We start from the raw sequence: 23,464 nt of genomic DNA on the forward strand, positions 1-23,464 counted from the left end.
GTAGAGCCCACAGTTTTTCAGTCAACTATATTTCATACTGTAGGTTTAGAAGTCAGTTATGACAGTTGTGACATGGGTTTGGTTCCTGGTGGAATTCAAAGAAAATGTGAAATGGTTAGATTATGGAATCGAATTATTAATATGCCAGATAATCGAATAACCAAAAAAGTATTTGGCTGGGGTAGGACAAGGTCCCCTTGGGCGGCAGAGGTCAGAGCTGTCTTTGCAGAAGCACAACTTCAATATATATTTCACAATAACCTTTCATGTAGCATTAACAAGATCAGAGCTAACCTAATGTCTGCTTTTAAGGAAAAATGGGCGAATGAGATCCTGACTAAACTGAAGCTGTGGACAGACATTCAACTAAAAAACACATATAAAACAGTTTTATGTCAGCGCAAACTTGACCAGGAACCAAAGGTCCCTAACTGCTCAGTTGTGAACAGGAATCCTTCCCTTGGCTTTAGAAACTGGGAGGTTTACCCAAACCCAGAAGAAAACAGACTTTGTGGACTGTGTGATTTGGGGGAAGTGGAAAATGAATCCCATGTTCTTTTGTATTGTCCTCTATATGATGAACTGAGAGCCTCTGAGTTTGATGACATGTTTATCCGAAATCCTGATCTGTTCTGGAGCACTGATGATGACAAGTTGAAATGGTTGTTTAGTTCAGATGTATTTAAATTAGCATTATTTGTTTGTAAAGCCTGGGAAAAGCAGCAGATATGTTTGTTTAAATGGGTCCATATTTTGTTTTGTTTCTGTACTGTGCCTGTTGTCTGGTATTTGATCTTTGGTTTGTATTTATGGTGTCTTATAAGCCCATGGAAGGGCTGGGCATGTCTGTACGCAAGACACAATAAAAAAAAAAAACATTCATTCATTCATATGACCTGGAGTAGACTGTGGTCAATCTGTACAAAATGAAGAATACATGTTAACGTGATCTGTTGTTGTTTCTACCTCTACATCTTCAGCATCTCAGGTTATCTGCAGATCCCAGTTCAAGTCCAACACATCCTTGTTTTTGTGTTCGAATATGTACAGACATACTACAAAATGAAGATCATGTTGGTCTTATTTCCAACCCTTCTAATATGATATCTAACCCTTATGGTCCAGTCTCCAAAAATCAACTCTGTTAATGAACCAAGTGGACTTTGTGTTTCCCTCTTCCAGCACACCTGACGGTCGTTATCAGGCTTCTGCAGAGTTGGATGATAGGCTCATCATTTGAATCAGGTGTGTTGGAAGAGGGAAACATCTAAAACATGCAGGATACCGGCCCTTGAGGATCTGAGTTTGACACCCCTGCTCTATATGAACATGTGTCCAGCAGATGGCACCACTGTTTCTGTCTGTGAACTTCATTTGGATCCAGAGGGTCACACAGCTGCATTTCCAGTCCATCCCTTTCAGATCTGCTTCTCACAGAACAGATTAACGGCTGCAACTGAGTCTGAGCATCCAGAATGGTGTTTACTGCAGATCAGCCACTGTTTCTGAAGTGAGGAACGGACCAAACTGGAGATCTGCTTCAAATATGAAACCACTGACACATTTGTGGAGCTGATATGAGCATGTGACCGCTCCTGTTCACACTGACTTTATCCAAAACCAGCCACTGTTTGAACAGGTGATCACTGAAAAGACTTCAGCACAAACTGATTAAAGAAAAAAACAGTTCTAGTTCATCCACAAGACACCAAAAGCTCATTTGTGAGGTATTTAAGTGTGTTTCAAACAACTTTTCAGGGGGGTCATCAGCGCCCCTCTGGTGGTCAAACATAGTATGTGCTCCAAAGCATGAAATTTTGGTAAAATTTTTTATTTCACTTAAAAACAGTTCTAGTTCATCCCCAAGACATCAACAATCATTTGTGAGGTATTTAAGTGTGTTTTTAGCAACTTTTCAAGGGGGGTCATCAGCCCCCCCCCCCCCCCCCCCCCCCCCCCCCCCGGTGCTCCAAAAAGTGAAATTTTGGTTAAACTTTTTTATTTCACTTAAAAACAGTTCTAAATCATTCCCAGAGACATCAACAAGTCATTTGTGAGGTATTTAAGTGTGTGTTAAGTCACTTTTTGGGAGGTCATCAGCACCCCCCCCCCCCCCCCCCACCCCCCCCCAGTGGGTCAAAAATAAGACTATAGTATGTGCTCCAAAAAATGAAATTTTGGTTAAAATTTTAATTTCACTTGAAACAGTTCTATATCATCCCCGAGACATCAACAAGTCATTTGTGAGGTATTTAAGTGTGTTTTAAGTCACTTTTAAGGGGGGGGGGGGGGGGGGGGGGGGCGTCATCAGCACCCCCATGGTGGTCAAACCTAAGTCTATAGTATGTGCTCCAAAAAATTTGGTTAAATTTTTTCTTTCACTGAAAAACAGCTCTGTATCATCCCCAAGACGTTAACAAGTCATCTGTGAGGTATTTAAGTGTGTTTTAAGTCAGTTTTAAGGTGGGGTCATCAGCGCCCCACCCCCCACCCCCACCCCCCCGGTGGTAAAACATAAGCCTAAATAGTATGTGCTCCAAAAATGAAATTTTGGTTAAATTTTTTATTTCACTCAAAAACAGTTCTAAATCATCCCCAAGACATGAACAAAACATCTTGGATGAATTAAAGTGTGTTTGAAGTTTTCCTGGAGCACTTTTTTTACTATATTGCTTAAAATCCCCTTCACACCCTGATTACAACTAATTAATTAAATGCCCTAACACATGATTTAAAAAATGTAGTCACCTTTGGAACGGACAGGACTGAATAAACACCATCCAATCATTTTGAGCGCCCACTTGAAATGATTGGATGGTGACATGTCTATCAAACTCAACTGTCATTTGCCCCCCCCCCCCCCCCCCCCCCCCCCGTGCCCCTCCTCCTGCATGAATCCTGTTTTCTCAGAGGTCTGAAGTGTTTGTACAGGAAACGAAGGCAGAGGGACGTCTGAAGAAAACGGTTTGAACTTTTCAACTGAGTATTTTCAAAATGTAGCTGTTTGAACCGTGTTTCTCAGACCTCAGACCCACCTTTAATGTGTGAAAAGACACAAAAACATACTTGAAGAAATTTACCTTCATGTTTTTGTTGCTGCTACGTTTGTTAATGTTAGTCTAAAACTAAGTTTGTCCTATTATAAACGCTATAAACTAAGTTAATCACCAATTTATTCCAAACTAAAGAAATCCAATGTATATTTGATTGAAATAGAAATTAATGACATTCAACCAAACTGCCTTTAATGTTTACATTTTTTTTACATTTATTTTCATTATAAAGAAGATTTTCGACACTTACGTCTTGATGGGGGTGTTTTTCGGAGTCTTTTGTAGATTATGATACTTTCGGCGGAAATTTTCCACAAATAAAACCGTTCTACTTAAGTTTTAGCCAATTTTTAATAACTTTCCTTTGTTAAACTTCTGCTTCCGGCCGCCATCTTGTTACTTTCGCTGCAGTTCATAATCTGATCACAAGATGGCGGCGTCTAACCACAAATGACAATAAAAGAAAAGAATATAAAAAGAAATAAAGCAAATACATAAAATAAAATAAATGAAAGTAAATAAAATACAAATATAAAATATAATAAAGCAAACATAAAATAAAGTCAATAAAATAAAAATACAAAAATAAAGCATATAGTATAGCAAATAATCATCAGTAGTATTGTCTTGTAATTATATATATTTAATTTTTTTTTTATCTTGTATTTATTGTCTTTTCCTTCTGATGTTTGTATTATTTATGTAACTCACCTGAATTCTCTTCACATTAAATATTCTATAGAAATAAACCCACGTTTTCTATGTTATGAATAAAGTGAATGTGGTCAAATCAGAAAAAAGTATGAATGAAACTTTTCAAACACTTCAGATTTATGTATATTTAAGGCTTTCAGTCTTTCATACAGCCTTAATTTAAATAAAATAACGGCTTATATTTGGGCTCGTATTTATTTGTTATTTTATTCATAGATTTGATGTTTCTTTTACATTTACTTTTATTCTGATTCATACATCTACATGTATATGTAGTTTTATAAAAAATTCTATAATGAGCTCTTTTGTTTTTTTTTTTTATTATGACAAATATAAAGATCATTTAATTTTATATCCATGTCATCACATTTAACAATTATTGACATTAACATGTTAAAGGAATGTGAATCAGCAGAAGAACATGGATGAAATTAAGTCTATTAATGTAATAATCTTTTTTTTTCTACCTTCAGGCTTAAATGAAAACATGCATTAGTTCATTATTTACTAAATACTGTTAGTATTGAGTACAAGTTTATGTATTAAGTCCAGCTGACGTGTATTACAGGATTTTTAAGAGGTTTAAGGAGATTTTTCAAGGTTTTAATTAGAAGAAATTATGTGGATATGTTATTATATGTGTCTGAAGTAGAAGAATCAGCATTTTATTAATAAATTAATTCAAAAATATTAGTTTTATGTATCTACAGGAACATTTACCGTCAGTATTTTACCACTTTTCATCCTCTTGTTGTAGATTCTCAATTCTCAATCATTTTACACAAGCACAACACAGTGTCAGTATGTTCAAGTACTTGGGCGTAGAAAAAGTCAGTGTGCCCAGCCGAGGGGGGGATTCAGCCGCTTGTTACTCCAACGGGAGGCTTTTTGGATTTATACTTTAGATACACTTAACCCCAAAGGCCTCAATGAAGAATCTGATCTCAGACCATTTTTATAGACTCCTCACAATTCCTCATACGTTCCTAAAATGAACCTTCACATAGACCACGTCACTGCAGTGTATGTAGTATGTACAGGGTGGGGAAGCAAAATTTACAATGAACATTTAGTTGTTTTTTCTCAGCAGGCACTACGTCAATTGTTTTGAAACCAAACATATATTGATGTCATAATCATACCTAACACTATTATCCATACCTTTTCAGAAACTTTTGCCCATATGAGTAATCAGGAAAGCAAACGTCAAAGAGTGTGTGATTTGCTGAATGCACTCGTCACACCAAAGGAGATTTCAAAAATAGTTGGAGTGTCCATAAAGACTGTTTATAATGGAAAGAAGAGAATGACTATGAGCAAAACTATTACCAGAAAGTCTGGAAGATACTATTAAAGAAGAATGGGAGAAGTTGTCACCCGAATATTTGAGGAACACTTGCGCAAGTTTCAGGAAGCGTGTGAAGGCAGTTATTGAGAAAGAAGGAGGACACATAGAATAAAAACATTTTCTATTATGTACATTTTCTTGTGGCAAATAAATTGTCATGACTTTCAATAAACTAATTGGTCATACACTGTCTTTCAATCCCTGCCTCAAAATATTGTAAATTTTGCTTCCCCACCTTGTATATCCTCACTCCAACACTGCAGTTTAGATGTCTATTTGGATGTACAGGGGTTGGACAAAATAATGGAAACACCTTCACCTCAAGATGATAATGCCCTAATCCATACAGCTAGAATTGTTAAAGAATGGCATGAGGAACATTCTAATGAAGTTGAGCATCTCGTATGGCCGGCACAGTCCCCAGACCTCAACATTATTGAGCATTTATGGTCAGTTTTAGAGATTCAAGTAAGACGTCGATTTCCACCGCCATCGTCTCTAAAAGAGTTGGAGGGTATTCTAACTGAAGAATGGCTTAAAATTCCTTTGGAAACAATTCACAAGTTGTATGAATCAATACCTCGGAGAATTGAGGCTGTAATTGCCGTAAAAGGCGGACCTACACCATATTAAATTATATTTTGTTGATTTCTTAAGGTGTTTCCATTATTTTGTCCAACCCCTGTATCTCAACATTGCCCAATATAAAATTTTTTCTTTTTTTTTTTTTCTTTTGTTTTTGTAAATCTGTTCTTGTATTTTTGTCAATTAGAACTGTGCACACATGCTGTGGTGTTTGTCACCACACTCAGATGGACAGTATAACTACATGGACCTGTAGAAATTTGATTAATATCTGCTTACAAATATGAGTGCAAAGCAGTTTGATCACTAAAAATTATGTGTATTTGTAGACATTTGAAACACTTTACGATTTATGACTGATTGTACGTATGATAAGGTTTAATAAGTTATTTTCTGCTCTTCTAAGATGACGTATATTACATGTCACGTGCCATTATGGTCGGACACTGCATATAAAACACCTGTGTATTTTGTATTTGTGGATACTTGGAATGTTTGACTCTTGATCATTTATAGTTGATCATGTTTGAAAAGTTTTAAAAGACTTTTTTCTGTTCTTCCATAATGACGTATAACACAGGTTACGTGTTGTGATTACATATAAAACACCTGTGTAAGTTTGTCTGTCCTCAGTCTGATGAAGGGCCTCGGCCCCAAACGTCACTGAATACGAGGTTTGGGAGCTCACAGGTTGTGCGGACCCTCCTTTATTTTTTCATGTAGATTCTCAACTCACACTGGAGTTTAATGAGTAAAATAATGTGTAAAATGTGGTGAATTGTGAAATACTTCATCCAGTACAACCACATTCCTTGATTAAGGGGCGTGGCAAGTCCATATATGGGGCGTGGCTCATCAATTGGTGGTCCATATAGGGGGCGTGGCTAGTCAGTTGGTGGTCCATATAGGGGGCGTGGCTCCACAGGCGGTGCTGAAATAAGACAAATGACCCAGAGCCGCTTTGGAAAAAAAGAAACTTTATTTGGAAACATTATGGAGAGAAAAAAAACAAAGTTGTTTTAGAGTTTTTCATCTGTGAAAATCCTTTTTATTTACTATAATACACAGCGGATGACGTTAAAGTCCGAGCAGGTGGTTTTTACACCGGAGCGACTGGATGAGAAATGATGCAAATTTGAAAAAACAAAAAAGAAACGTAGCTGACGAACGCTACAGACGAACGCTACAGCCGCTGAAGCCCCGCCCCCGCAGACCCCCCCCCCCCACTCGCTCCCTTCAATGTGCCCTTGAATCGTAAAAACCCCAAAAATGGGCTTTTGGCTGCGTTCCATTCAGAATATTTATCCCCTTTAAACCTGACCTTTGACCTCTGGTTCACATTATACGGCGTCACGTCTCATCTGTCTGAAGCCCCGCCCCCTTCCAGTCCCTCATCAACAAGTGGGTGTTGATCTTAAAGTAGTTTTGACTGAATCTGACACTAAAAACCATCTGAAACTAATACATTTAAGGCATTTAACAGAATAAAACACCAAATTTATGCTTTAAAATACAAATATTTATCTTTGTTGCAGATTCTTTTTCCATTTTTCTCATAAAATTAAACTCTCTTCTTAAAATTTAATATTGTTGACATTTTTGATTTTGTAAAAAACCCAGATGAACGAGTCTGAAAGGGGACGAAACTGCAGATAAAACGACGTTAAATGACCAGTCGGTGATTTTTTCTGTCAATAAATTGATGAATTCATTAAAAAAACTGGATCCATTAAAACACATCACTCATTTTTTCACCATTTCATATATTTGTTATTTAGGAAACGTCTCTTATTCCCTAATATTCACTTTGTTTCTTATTTGTGCCTTATTTATTTTTCATCATATTGTATCTTATGAGATTATTTCATTAAACTGTTTTCTAATTATACAAACCAACAAATAACAAAAGGCTGAAACATATATAAATTGATTATGTTTTATCCATTTTTAAGAAACAAAAACACATTTTCTACTGAAAAATCTGATAAATTAAAATTTTAGGTTTTTATGTTAATTTAACCTCCACTTTTTCAGTATTTTATAATCGTGTAAATGCACTGATTAATGCAAATATTCAGTTGTCGTGTCTGTAAAACATTGAGAAAAATATCATGTTTTATATCAGACAATAATATTTCAGGAAACAGAAGGAAGTTTCAGCTGAAACGTCTAAAAACATGAGCAGAAAAGAGTCAGAAGAGACGACTTTTATTAAATCAAACGGTCAAATGTTTCCATATTCGATCCACAGTCGTAGAAAGCAGACAAAAGGCTGACGACGTCAAAAAAACAAACGAAAAACGTCCAGTCCGACGTCTGCAGTCGTTTCCTTCTGTTTCCTGAAGAAACGGTGATAGATCAGGTTCACGATGCATTCACTGACCGTAGCATTTAACAACACTGAAAAAAAATCACCGACTGCTCCTTTTAACTCCTCATCACCGACCATCAACGGAAACACTTTGAGGATGACAGAGCAGTGCATTCTGGGTAAAACAGCCTTTTTTGTGTATTTTCCCTTTTCTGAGGCTGATTAAACCATTAATTATGTTTGTGTTTCGCTAAAATATGGCGTTAAAAACAAACTGAACTGACACTTGATTGGAGTTTTTTTTTTTAACGGTTTCAGTTTTGGTTGAAGTTGCCGTTTCATCTGTTTTTCTATTTATATTTTAGCAACTTTTACCACGTGTGTAACCTGAAATTCACATTATGGTTGACTTCTTCTGTTCTTTTTTAGTAAAACTCAGCCCTGACTGATAAAAAAACGCTGGTCGATTTGATTAACCGAAGTGTAAAAGTGAGTGACCTGGAGGTAAAATAAACTCAAATGCGCCTCAAAGTGTGAGCTGAAGCGTGATGAGGAGCTCTGTTGGATTTTTTTTCTTGCTTTTCAGAGGATTTTCGCGCTGTAGTCTTGACGTCCAACACATCATACACATTCATACACATCATGAAAAAAAACAGACGTGGGCTTCAGTTACACCAGAAATAGGATTATATCTTCTGACAGATTATACAGTCCAGTACCCCGTGGTAGTTCACTACACCAGCAGCCTCTGCCGCCGTAGATTTATATTTATATATATACTTATATATACTTCTGTCCTCTATTTAGGGAAACTATTCCACATATAACCAAAAATAAGATGTTAACTTGATTCTTGCGTGAAGGAAAAAAAAACAAAGATGCAGAAGCTCGAGGCCTGTTCAGCGGAAACGTTTTCCCCTTTAACGTCTCAACGAGCTCCTTTTTACGTTTATTTCATTTGTTTTTTTTCTTTTTTTTTCTCTCTTTTAAAAGTTCATTTTTCACTAAGTGGCAAAAAACAGAGACATGCAAATTTCAAATTTCATTTCCCGACGAACCGAAAAACAGACAGAACAGAAATGGGAGGAGCAGGAAGGAGGACACGCCTCCTCCGACACCCAAACCGACACGCCATCGCCACCTAGTGGTTACACCTGGCATGTGCCGTCGCCGGGGAGGGAGGGGTGGGGTCAGGAGGTCAGGGGTGGAGGGTCTACGGTGGGGGGGGCGGAGTTTTTAAAGCAGAGTTTTCACACATTTAGAAGAAGCTCTGATTTGTGTCTGATGATGTGTTCACGTGCTGAGGGAATTTTTGTAAATTCTAACTCTAAAATTCCACTGGAGAACTGGGAAAAAATTTGGGCGATGACCTTTGACCTTTTCAACATGGTGGAGAGCAGCGAGGGAGCGGTGGAGGGTCTACGAAGGGGGGGGTTAAAAGCAGAGTTTTAGAAGAAGTTCTGATTTGTGTCTGATGATGCCTTCACATGCTGTGGGAGTTTTTGTAAATACAAACTCTAAAATTCCACTGGAGAACTGGGAAAAAATTTGGGTGATGACCTTTTCAACATGGTGGAGAGCAGCGAGGGGTTCAAGGCCAATGATAAACGATGGTTTTATTAACGTTCTGCTGCTGTTAGATGATGATTTGACACATTTAAATTCTAAACCATTCGCACAAACATTCAATAAAAATGCTGAATCAGACGAATAAAGTCATCCAAATCTGTTGAAGTCTGTAAGTATCAGCTCATGATAAATGGTGTTTCAGCCATTTTTCATTTCACTACGACAACAAAAGCACTTGAACACAGTGCGGTCGTGGAAACGTTTATCTTCCCAATAGCACCTGAAGGCAGCATTAACCCTCTGACAGGGTTTGACCTCTATGGAGGACTTGGAAGGGGTCTGATCCAGGTCCAAATGGACTCTGCTGGCCTCTCAGATCCAGATCCAGGTCCAGGTCCAGATCCAGACTCAGATCCGTACCGTTCTCTGTATCCTTTTCCATCAGTGGTTGAACTTCTGTGTTTGTTTTGGTCGAATATGAGGAAACATCGTGAATTCAACTGATTAAATGAACGGTTTTGGACTTTGAGGGTTTCAGACTAAATGCAGGTTCTGGATGTTATGAAAAAACAAACCGGTTTCAGGTTAATTGATCATTTTCTTCACTTTTATATCACATTTCAAGGTTTTTGGGTTCATTATTTCCTCATTTTACAAACATTTTGTACTTTTTATCCACATTTTTCTTTAAAATGGTCGACGTTCTCAGTTTAAACATGCTCTAATGTGAATAAACCATGACCATGAAAAGATGAAGAACTGTATTTGACACCAGTTATTGACATGGATTAATCAGATATTTAGATCAACAGGTATTAAACAGTTTAGATCAACAGATGGTTTAGGTTTTTAAGGGTTAACTGACTAAATACAGGGCTCCAGATACTATGAAACAACAAATTTTCCATATTTTTCAAGTATTTTGCTCAGTTTCTCCTCACTTCAGAAGGATTTGTTTACTTTTATGTCTTATTTCAAGGTTTTTTGGGTTATTCTTTCCTTATTTTTTAAGTATTTTGCTCATTTTATTCACATTTGACAAGTTTTCGTGCATTTTATCCAATGAATAATTGAGGTCAAATTCTATTTGACACCAGTTATTTCCATGTATTGATCGGATTAGTGGATCACCAGGTATGACACCGTTCAGCTCAGTGGATGGTTTAGGTCTGATGGTGGATGTGTGGCTCTTTAAGGGTTAATCCAGTTTTTGTTTGAGGTAAAACGCTGCTTCAGTTATGGTCGTCTGGTGTTTTTTAGAGGGCGATTGAACAGAAAAACTGTGGAATTATCAGAAATACGGTGAGTTGACCTCTGACCCCTCCTGACCCCCGCCTCCGACAAAGTGGCTGAATCCAGACCACAGGCCAGTCCACACATACCATCATCATCATCCTCATCATCATCCTCACCACACACACAAACACACAAACCGGGTACAAATCAGACGTTACAAAACATATTAAAAAAGAACATGAGAACATAAACTAAGAAAACAGACGTGAAATTGGCATGTAGGACCTTTGACACAAATCGTGCATGTGCTGTTCTTAATGAGGGGTCAGAGTTCACGTTGCAGTGGGAGGGGTTTGAAAACTCCCACCGACACCCCCCCCCCCCTCAGACCAACAAAAACTGAAAATAATCCACATTTTGTTAAATTCCGGAGATGTTGAATTCACGGATCCACCTCCTGTTTTATCCGACCGGCGCCAACGAGACGCCGACGTGGTGTCACAGTGGAGATGATTGAAGAGCCCCACCCCCCACCTCCCTTTACAGGGTCAAAGGGCAACAGAATGATGAGAAGAAGAAGCAGAAGAAGTAGATTTTCGTGTGGGAATGTGGAGATCTGCAGGAAGACGCGATGGAATCCAAACGGAGAAGTGGGTGGGGCAGGGGGAAGTGGCTTAAGGGGGGGGGGGGCTTCATGAGGACCCCTATGTGCTATTCCATCAGGTGGGGGAGGGAAATGGGAGGAGCTAATGTGCCCCAATCCTGTCCTAGAATCCCCCGTCGACCCTGCTCATCGATGAGTGTTTTCGCTATGTGCCAAATAAACTCCAATCGTTCATTAAACTAAAACTTCCATAAAAGGGCGAGTCTGATCCTCCTGGTCCGATCCGGATCCGTTATTCCAGGATTTACTGCAGATCTCACACATCCAGGAAAAAAATAAAAATAAAAATAAAATAACCCAGCGACGTCTTTAAGAATCCACCGCTGAATCTGAAATCTGCCCGACAGTGTTTTGGTGGTTGTGACTCCGTTTCCCAGCATGCTCCTGTGCGCCTCAGATGAGCGGGTCTGGTGGCAACGCGTGCTGGATCTGCTGCGGCTGCAGCGGCGGCGGCAGCTGCAGGGGCAGCAGCGCCTCCACCATGTTGTGGCAGTGCGGCGGCGGCGTGCCCTCGCTGCTGGAGCTCTCGGCCACTTCGCCGCCATGGAAGAAGTAGTCGCTCTGCAGGATGAAGGACTCGACCACCGCCTGGTTCAGCTTCGTGGTCGACAGCGTGTCCTTGTTCTCGAAGTCGGGCCGCATCAGCGTCGGCCAGAAGCAGATGGACAGGTATCGGCCGTCATCAGCGTCGTCTTACTGTGTTGGCTGACCCTGAGGAGGAAAGGGCGGGAAAACTGTATGAGTATGAGAGGAAACTGGAGTCTCCACGACAACGGTGGAGTCGACGATCACCACGGCAACAATTAAGTCAAAAGTCTCCACAGCAACAATGGAGTCAACAGTCTCCACGGCAACAATAGAGTCAAGAGTTTCCATGGCAATGGTGGAGTCAATGATCTCCATGGAAACGGTGGAGTCAACAGTCTCTACGGCAACAATGGAGCCAACAGTCTCCATGGCAACGATGGAGTCAAGAGTCTCCATGGCAACGGTGGAGTCGACGATCACCACGGCAACGGTGGAGTCAACAGTCACCACGGCAACAATGGAGTCAACATTCTCCATGGCAACAATGAAACAAACAAACAAACACTTGAGAAATATTGGTCTAATTCACAAAATAAAATAACACACAATCTGGAAAATACAAAGAGTTTGAACACATTTTATGATTTTATTCATCTTAAAACTCTTAACATTTCATACAATTTTAACTTGTTTTCAGCTTCTCTCTTCTCTCAGAATTTGTGGAGCTTTAAATTTGTTTTTATCATCTTTGTAAGAATTAGTAAAAAATTTTAACTTGTTTTTTGTATCTTTGTAATAATTTACACCATTTTAAATCTACTTATCTTTAAAACATTTTGCTGCATTTTTATCTTGTTATTAATGTCTCTCTAAGCTCATTTTTGTCTTATTTATAGCAGACTTCTTTGCTTGTTTTAAGGTTTTCTCGAAAAAGTCAATTTTTTTTTTTTGCTTCTGTGTCTAAACTCTTCAGAAGTTTCTACTCATTCCATCTCATATCTGAGTTGATGTGTTGACATACAAAGGTGTCAGTTCATCCTGTACAGCTTTTACACATTCTAAAAACAGACTATCCAGTAGAAGCTTCTTAATTTCATCAAATATCCTCATTATCATGTGTTTAATGTTGGGTTTCTTTCAGATTTCATTGGTTTCTTCCTGAACAGGCGTGTCCTGGTGTTGTGTCCACTGTAAAAGGAGTGGATCCTGTTGGTTTTCTGTTCCTTTCTGCTTTAAACCCACTGAGTGTCTTACCTGTTGAGGTGTGTGATGATGTATTTGAAGACCTGGTAGTTGACTGAGGGGAACTTCTTGACAATCTCCCTCAGGACCTGGAGCCGCTCGATGTAGTCCACGATTTCTGTTAACGACAACACGACACATCAGGTTTTGAACATTTTACACATGCTGTCTCTGGGGAACGGAAACAATCCTCAGTGGGAAATAATTGTTTAAAAAGCATCTGAAAAGGACTGGAATTCATGAAAACATGTACGGCTGTATATCATTTGATTTGTATTTGATGATTTGTAATGTGATTTGCATTTTTATTGTTTTTACTGTAGTTTATTAACTCAGTTCTATTGTATTTTTAATTATTTTTTCTTTTTTTTTTTGTGTATTGGTCATTTCCGGGGAGGTTTTCATATTCACATAAGCCTTTCTTGGCTTCTAACCTCTACTGCACAATGATGTTACTTGTTTGAATGTTTTGTTTTTTTTAAGTTTCTCTTGCTGTTTTATGATGTACAAACACACACAAAAACACACACAAACACATAAAAACAGACAAAAACACATACAAACACACAAATACGCACAAAAACACAGACAAAAACACAGACAAAAACACAGACAAAAACACATACAAGCACACACACACACACACACACAAACACAGGAGGCAGGACTCTGGTTTTTCATGGTAAAAACACTTTTTACAGTGGGCTCACTCCACTTCAGCTGTATGTTCATAAACCTAAATATTAAAAACATTAGGACACATCTGTTCATCTGAGTATAAATACACACTTTTTACAGTGGGCTCATTCCACTTCAGCTGTACGTTCATAAACCTAAATATTAAAAACATTAGGACACATCTGTTCACCTGAGTATAATACACACTTTTTACAGTGGGCTCATTCCACTTCAGTTGTACGTTCATACACCTAAATATTAAAAACATTAGGACACATCTGTTCATCTGAGTATAAATACACACTTTTTACAGTGGGCTCATTCCACTTCAGCTGTACGTTCATAAACCTAAATATTAAAAACATTAGGACACATCTGTTCATCTGAGTATAAATACACACTTTTTACAGTGGGCTCATTCCACTTCAGCTGTACGTTCATAAACCTAAATATTAAAAACATTAGGACACATCTGTTCACCTGAGTATAATACACACTTTTACAGTGGGCTCATTCCACTTCAGCTGTACGTTCATAAACCTAAATATTAAAAACATTAGGACACATCTGTTCACCTGAGATAAATACACACTTTTTACAGTGGGCTCATTCCACTTCAGCTGTACGTTCATAAACCTAAATATTAAAAACATTAGGACACATCTGTTCACCTGAGTATAAATACATATTCGGTATTTCCGTCCTCTTGTCGTTCACTCCTTGAATAACCGACGGTGGTAGTAAAACTTCCTTCGCCGTCTGTGACTCTTCTTACAGTGTAGACTTTTATTAAATATCTGCAGATCCCAAACGAAGCTCCTTAAACCCTGACCCCTCGCTGTGTGAATCTCCCAGAATGCCGCTGGTATTTTAGATCCATTTCCAGGCGAAGGCATGACGACGGGCAGATTTATTCATCCTGCGAGACCATCAATCATCTTAACGAGGAACCGAAGGGAGACTTCTACTTTCTAATGGCGGCGAAGGGGTCAGAGGGCGCTAATCCACGCCGTCGCATATCGACACGAACTAGAAATATCACAGAGGGACGTTCACGACGCAAATGGTTTTAATGAAATATAAACGGGTCTGACGGGAAACACAACGCAGAGGGTTCAGAGGGTTCGATACTGGATTAGACCGACAAGGAGTGGACAAGAGGAAGAACGAAATGTGAATAAAACCAGAATTTATATTATTACAAAGAATAAATGCCATGAGTTTGGCCAAATCACAGTCATTTAAAACCAGAGGAGATGCCCAGAGTTTTGTCTCTCAGGCAGAACTGCTCAGAAAAAGAGCAGAATGAACCTCAGGCCGTTTGATTTAACCCTCTGGTGTCCAGGTGAGAATATTATCAGTTATCTGCAGGAATCAGCAAATCTAATTTAATGCTTTTTAATGCCCTTTTTAATGCCACTTTAAACACATTTAATGTCCAACTGCACATACAGTTTTATATATAGTTTTATGACAGCTTACCGTCGACAGGCTTAACCTGGTTCTGAAGAGCTCCCCTCCAACACTGGAAAAAAATCTAACTCTGACCAAGTGTATTTGTCTCATTTCTAGTCCAAATATGTCATCACTCTTAAAATCAGACAGAATTCACCTACAGAGGGAACTTTACAGTGAGATAGAGGAACTGATTTATAGACAATAGATCTGGAAAATCTGATTTCCACAAATCTGACCAAGATCATTTTCACTTGTTCCATTGGCAGATTTTTTTTTTGCTTAATTCAAGCAAAAAAAAATCTTGAATTAAGCAAAAAAAATCTTGAATTAAGCAAAAAAAAAAATCTTGAATTAAGCAAATAAAAAAAAAGAATCTTTTCTGTCAGGTAGTTACTTTCTTGTTTGTTAGAAAGAGAAAATGAAAATCATCCGTTTATAAAATTTGGTTTATCTGTTTGACACTGAAAAAGAAAAACACCTTGAAATTCAATTTTAATTCCTCTATTTTAAAACAGAAATCAATTAACCACTAGTTTTTATTTTGTTTCTGGAAAAAAAAAATCCAATTATCAACAGATCCACTGACCCTAAAAGCACTGTTTTTGTCAGTACAATGCCACAGATACTGATGGAAGAACTGAAGTGATTTTGGTTTTTTATCAAGAAAACCATGAAAAATGAATAAACATCAGCTCTGAATTAAACTATGAGCTATTTTTGTTGGTATCATTATATTTATCCAAACAAATGGACTTTTAGTTGGACCAGGCATTAAAATGAACAAGAAACTGAAGAAAACAAAGGTGGTCTAATAGTTTTTTCCTCAACTGTATAATTTAAAAAAAAGTTTCTTGTGTTTTTTGCATCAAATGTATGGTTTATGTTACGAATATGTCATTTAAAGAGTTAAAAATATGACAGTTATTAAAGTATTTGGTATTTTTGTTAATCATAGTCAGTTATTAGTCCGGGTACTGGAGCGTATAACCGCTGTAGGTGGTTAAAGGACGTTTACGGGTGGACACCAGAGGGTTAAACTACAAACACCACATCTACATGAAGAGTCTCACACAGCAGCGTCTGTACTTCTGAGACAGTTTAGTTCTTGAATTTCTCGCCTCATGAAAGAACTGATAAATGTCTTCAGTAAAAGGCAGCGCTTTTAAAAACGCCACAAACCCCACGAAACTGGGGGTCAGTGCCGTGTCACGTGACCACAAAGTGTCTATTATGTGTTCGGAGCGACTGCAGCGGACTCAAACGGTCAGGAGGTCAAAGGTCAGAGCTCAGTTGAGTCCCCAGACTGTGGAGACGGAGGGGAACCGGGGACGAGTACGGACACCGGTTTGGACTCCAGAGGAGACCACGCCGTTCTGACGTTTCTACATGTGAGCGTTTCGATGCAGTTAGAGTCTAACGATAACCTGAGAAAACCAATGGCTCCGAACAGCGGCTGGTGGGTGTGGTCTGTGCAGACGTGGGCGTGGTTAATACACCAGTATGTATCAGGGTTTGAGACGTTCACTGAGTGCAGATTCAGTCCAGACGATGACGCTGATCGACTACAGTTCTTACCGAGATAAAAAAAACAACTTAGATTTAGAAGTGTTGGATAATTTATCTAGTTTTAAGAGTTAGTTTCATACTTCTGTAGACATGTTTAGTTCTAGATTTAACAATCTTTAATTCAAGAAATCTTGTCCAGTGAAATTCCTTTTTTCCTCAGATTTAGTGTTTTTATCTTGTTTTCACCCCTTTTTTGCAGTGAATACTTCACAGACTCACTGAGGCCGGGGTGTCAGCACATGTTCAATTATAGACGGTTTAAGGATCAATATCAGGTTAATTTAGCCTGTATTTGAAGTGTGTACTGCCAAAAAAAAAAAAAAAAAAAAAAAAAAACATCAAGGAAGAGTCAGAGGTCCACTTTGGTGAAACTCCTGATGGAAATGCAGAACAGTATATAAAGGAAAATGTGGACAATATGGACAAAAAGACAAAACTAGTCCCAGTGTCCCTGTCCGTCATCGTCTGTTCTACGTCGATCGAAACCAGGTGAATGTGTGAGGTTGTCAGGTTCTGTTCTATGTTCCAGTCCTGGTTCTGTTCTATGTTCCAGTCCTGGTTCTGATCTATGTTCCAGTCCTCTGGTCTGGATGCACATCAATCTAACTATAAAAGTGGGCGGGACTTTCACTGGAGGAGAACTCAACTCATCCAATCACAGTCCTATATGACTTCTATCAGTGATCAATAGGAACTAGACTGATATCTGGAACCATTTACATGTTCTAAACCAGGGGTCACCAACCCTGGTCCTCGAGGGCTACTAATCCTGCATGTTTTAGATGTTTCCCTCTTCCAGCACACCTGACAGTCGTTATCAGGCTTCTGCAGAGCTTGATGATAGCGTATCTTTGAATCAGGCGTGTTGGAAGAGGGATACATCTAAAACATGCAGGATAGTAGCCCCCGATGACCAGGTTGGTGAACCCTGTTCTAAACCATCAACAGATGGACCAGTAGAAGGAAAGGAACATTTAGAATATTTAAAACAACAAAAATGGACAAATTATCAACAAATGAGCAAAAATGAACAAAAGAATCCACAAATGAACAAGAAAATGAAAAGAAACAAAAAAAACACACAAAATGACAACAAAAATGGACAAAAATGAACAAATCCCGCAAAACGAACAAAAATGAACAAAATCCATCAAACAAAAAAAAAATCCACAAAATAAACCAAAATAATCACAAAATGAAACCAAAAAAAAAAAAATTCAGTAGAAGGGAAAGGAACAGTTAGAATATTTCAACAAAAAAGGAAAAATCAATCAACAAAATGAAAAAACAAAGATAAACTAATCAACCAAAGAAAATTAATAACAGAAAGAGCAAATAATCCACCAAAATGATAAAAATGAAAAAAAAAAAAATCCATGAAATGAACAAAATAAACAAAATGAACAAAATAAACAAAAATGAACAAAAAAAAATCCACAATATGAACGAAATAATCAACAAAACGAATATTAAGAACAAAATATCCAAAAAATGTACAAAATAATCACAAAATGAACCAAAAAAAAATCCACAAAATGAACAACAATAATCAACAAAATAGGAACCAATGGCCCCTGTAGCTTACCAGCCAAATTAAAAGCTTTGGGAAATGTATCCAGATGCCATTTTTTTACCACCCAGTCCTGTGTAGGTATTCTATTCAGAAATAGCCCATGTTTTGGTCATATGCCAATCAGATCTGTGAAAAAATTCAAATTCCAACTTGATGTCATTGATACTTACTGATTATTGGGATCAGTCCACTTCCTATCTCTTATAATGGGAACATTTTTCAAAGTGGCACCAAATCCAGAATCAGATCCAGATCGAAATAATTTCAATACCTTGTGTTGACATCATCATACAGAGCTGTATACCAAGTTTGGAAGTCAATCAGAACTGGAGTTTGGGAGAAGAGACGATTGAAATTTTTTCCCCATAAGAGCCCATGTTAATTTTCCATAAGTTCCAGATCCAGAAGAAGATCCTGATCAGCATGTTGGACATTATGTTTTGGTCATCTCCCCATCAGGGCTGGACTGTAGAAATTTACACTGGATATCATTTATATTTACTGAGTTATTGCATCCATCCACTTCCTATCTCTTATAATGGGGACATTGTTCAAAGTGGCACCAAATCCACAATCAGATCCGGATCCAAATAATTTCACTAAGTTTTGTTGACATCATCATAAAGAAGCTGTATACCAAGTTTGAAGTCAATTGGAATTGTAGTTTTGGAGAAGAAGACGATTGAAATTTTTGTAAATGATGACCGATGACAGGCGCCGTATGACGACAAGAGCTTACGGCCTGTCGTCTGGTAAGTTAAAAATGGGACCAAAATGAACAACAAAACCACCAAACTAAACAAAAAACATCCACAAAATGAACAAAGTCATATATGACTGCTTATCAGTGATCAATAGGAACTAGACTAATAGCTGGGAACCTATTTACATGTTTCTAAACCATCAACAGATGGACCAGTTAATAAGGAAGGAACAGTTTCAAAAATCCAATTTTTTTTCTGGTAGATTGTGTGGGTGTGTGTGGGTGTGTTCGTACTTGCAGACCTCCACCAGCTCCGGGTGCAGATTGGTAGGGGATCAGGGGGTCGGGGAGGGTCCGGCGAAGAAGGCCTTCAAGCGCTCCGGACAGCGGCGTTCAACGGCCAAACGTCCTCCGTGGCCCACCAAGTGCTATATGTGTGATCTGAGGAAAAGCAGACGTTCAGAATTCTCCCTTCCATCTGGGTTTAAAGTGAGTTCATTCATTCAACATCCTTTCAGACATTCTGTTTAGTCTGCCAGAAAAACCTCCATTAAGTCAGCCCCTCCTCTTCCTCAGTGGATGATGATGAATGATTTTAAAGCGGTGACATTAGTTTTTTTTAAACTTTCTTTTTTCCTTTTCCCTCATTTCCCTGTGCTCTCCATAAACTGTAAATGCCCTGTTTGGCTCCGAATTCTTCATTCATTCAACTCCACAGTCCATCTGCAACACTATTTATGACTAATGACACCAGAAAGGTGGTTTGGTGTGCTGGCCCTTTAAACGCACTGGTAAAAATCTACATCTGACCAAGTGTATTTGTCTCATTTCTAGTCCAATATCTCACCACACTTAAAATCAGACAGAATCACCTGCAGAGGAACTTTACAGTGAGATAGAAGAACTGATTTATAGACAACAGATCTGGAAAATGTGATTTACACAAATCTGAACAAGATCCTTGTTCACTTGTTCCATTGGCAGTTTTTTTGGTTTTTTTTTGCTTCATTCAAGATTTTTTTGCTTCATTCAGATTTTTTTTTTGCTTAATTCAGGATTTTTTTTTTCTTAATTCAAGAGTTTTTTTGTTTGTTGCTTAATTCAAGATTTTTTTTGCTTAATTCAAGTTTTTTTGGTTAACTCAGTTTTTTTTAGTTTTTGCTTAATTCAAGATTTATTTATTTTCTTGCTTAATTCAAGATTATTTTTTTGCTTAATTCAAGATTTACAGTTCACATGAACCACATACAGAACGTCAACACATGGACCATAGAAGTAAGAAGCAAAGACACAGTTTGAACATTTCAAAAAAGACCTCAAAAATTCAAAAAGCTAAATTTGTCAAAACCATGAACAGAGTTTGTCGACATTGTCCCAACAAAGACACAACTAAAATGTGAAATGAATCCAACCGGTAGATTCAGAGACGATTGTTGAACTCTCGACATGGTTGACCTTGAGTTTGACCTTCAAGGTCAAAGGTCACAGACTCAAATCACAGGCCATATAATGACTTCTATCAGTGATCAAAAGGAACTAAGACTAAATATCTGGAACGATTTACATGTTATAAACCATCAAAATAGAACCATTAGAAGGAAGGAACATTTATAATAGTTAAAAAAATTGTTAATGTTTCAAAAAATCTAAATTTGTGTTAAACTGTGAACAGATTTTGTTGACATTGTAACTTCCTGGTTCTTCTGCATCTGGACCTGATGCATGTTTCTAACCAAACTGAGGTCCACCTTGACCACCTCAAACTTGATTTTAACACTTCAAAGCCGTTTTTGTCACATCCCTCCCAGGAACATCAAATATACATTTCTTCTCCACTTTTGGTGAGCTTCCAGGCACATGTACCCTGTTAAAAATGCAGGTCCTTTCACAGAGGAAGTGGACCTCTGCTGAGGACATAATAATGGAATCAAAAATCAATGGACGCTGCAAGAACGGCCCATATTTCAGTGCCCGGAGGGTGAAACGTCGACGCCGCAGATGCCGGTTTGTGCGTGAGGCGACTTATTTATGGCCTGCAGACACAGCGCAGGGCAGACCGACCCACCCTCTGCAGGGCATGTGGTTCTCTTTAGGTCAGGTCTGGAACTGGTCTATGGGAGTTTTCAGAGCCGGCTTGGATTTACTACTCGCAGACGCTGCTCGACTTGTTAACGTCCATGGGAACGTAATTTAGAACAGGGGCATGAAACTCAGGTTAGTTCAGAGGAAACGTGAAAAAAGTACAACTGTGTCTGTAAAGGATCCTTTAAAAACTGTTAATGTATGAACTATCACAACCTGACATTTAGTCCAAAAAATAAGAGTAATTGGACCAATATCCAACCTGTTTATCATTTATACATGTTCATTCTAATGTACAGATCACAGTGGATCTACAAATACACACAACAGTTAAGAACAGACTGAATATTTGTACAATTACACTAATTTATAGTAAGACAGTTCATATTTGTTCAGATTATTCACATTTTTTAATTCACAGCCCAAAATAATCTTAAGTGGGCAAGAACAATAAAATAACATAAAAAACCCCAATAAATATTCACAAAAATGAACAAAAATGTGACAAACATGAACAGAATGAACAGAAATATGCAAAAATTACAAAAAAAAAGAAGAAAATATATAAGGATGGGTAGGTAAGTAAGTAAGTAAGTAAGTAAGTAGGTCGATCGATCGATCGATCGATCGATAGATAGATAGATAGATGGAAAGAAATAGGAACAAAATAAGCACAAAAATTTAAAATTTGAGAAACAAAGAAAATTATGTTAAAATTTGACTCATTTTCTTAAAGACATTTCAGGTTGTTCATATTTTTTGTCAAAGGACAGTTTGTTAATGTAAATGTTTTAATGTAATTTTACTTTTTGTTTACATTAAAACAAAGAAAACTGTGTAGTTGTCATTATTCATAGTTTATTCTAGTGATGTGACATTCACGAACGAATCGAATTTTTGAACGGCTTCTTTGAAATGAACAGTGAGAACTGAGTCTTTGTAAAGAGCCATTACATTTTTTTTTTTTAAGGAGGGAGTGTCTGATTGCCTGTCAATTAGCGTCACTGGGGAGGCATTGGGCAGGAGGAGAATGTTCGAGCAGAAAAAAAAAAAGAGTGCTTGTGCACTGTGCATGTCTCATGGCAAGAATTTAGCAAAAAAACAACGGTTCGAAGTGTGAGGTGAGCATACTCGAGGAAGTGGAGCTGGAAGACTGGTCGAAAACAGAGAAAAGTTTGAGAGTGAGTGAGTGCGCACCTGTGAGTAATGAGCCAAAGAAAAAGGAGTAGTACATGTACCCTATTTAGTCATGAAAACACTGGTGTTTCAAAATAATGCAAAAAACATAAAAGAGCCAGTCTTTTGAACAACTCTTTTCAGTGAACGGCTCCTGATTGAACGGCTCCCTTCAAAGAGCCAAAAGTCCCATCACTTGTTTATTCTGTTATTATTTTCCTTTAGATCCTGTTTGTCTGTATGTGGAACCTGAACTCACATCAGTTTAACATCATCAATTGTTAATTTCTTCAGTGTCATTTCATTTCATCTGAGGGTTTGGCTGGGCCGGTTTTGGTCCACGGGCCAAATGTTGGACACCCCTGATTTAGAACCACAGTGTGTGTGACGTGATTGCATTCCTCGAACAACCAAATACATCACTACCTAAATTGATGAAGCTTTTAGAACAATTTGGATACTTATCTGGATACAAAATAAATATTTCAAAAACTCAAATTCTAAAATGTAACTATATACGCTCTCAAGATATTAAAGAATCTTACAAATTTAATTGGAAAATGAAATCAATCAAATACTTGGGAGTAGAAATTACACAAGATTTTCTAGATGTCAATAATAAAAATTATTGAAGGTTCAAGACAATATACAAAAACACATAAAAAGGTGTGCCCTTGGACTTAAGTTCCAGAGTTGAAATAGTAAAAATGAACATTTTACTTAGATTTCTCTTTTTATTTCAAGCCCTATCAGTAGAGGTTACTCAAACTCAATTTACAATGTGGGACAGGATAATATCTAGGTTTATTTGGGAGAGCAAGAGACCTAGGGTGAGGTACGAAACTCTCCAGCTACCCAAGAGATGGGAGGATGGCGTTACAAAGTTAAAAGAATGCTATCAGGCTGCACAATTAAAATATATATATGTTGGTGTAATTCATGTTACTGTGGTAAGTGGAAAGATATTGAAATTGGAAC

General features: G+C 37.9%; 1 protein-coding gene across 1 annotated transcript in view; it reads right to left on the reverse strand.

Annotated features, from left to right (window-relative positions):
* Positions 1–6,660: 6,660 nt before the first annotated feature.
* arhgap5 (Rho GTPase activating protein 5) overlaps positions 6,661–23,464 on the reverse strand; it is a 111,277-nt gene continuing 94,473 nt past the window's right edge. Inside the window, 4 exon segments of the mRNA XM_030127063.1 lie at positions 6,661–12,151; positions 12,154–12,191; positions 13,263–13,368; positions 19,523–19,596. Of these exon segments, the coding sequence (XP_029982923.1) occupies positions 11,874–12,151; positions 12,154–12,191; positions 13,263–13,368; positions 19,523–19,596 (496 nt within the window). The 3' untranslated portion in view covers positions 6,661–11,873.

Source organism: Sphaeramia orbicularis, chromosome 22 (genome assembly GCF_902148855.1).
Source record: "Sphaeramia orbicularis chromosome 22, fSphaOr1.1, whole genome shotgun sequence".
NCBI lineage: Eukaryota > Metazoa > Chordata > Actinopteri > Kurtiformes > Apogonidae > Sphaeramia > Sphaeramia orbicularis.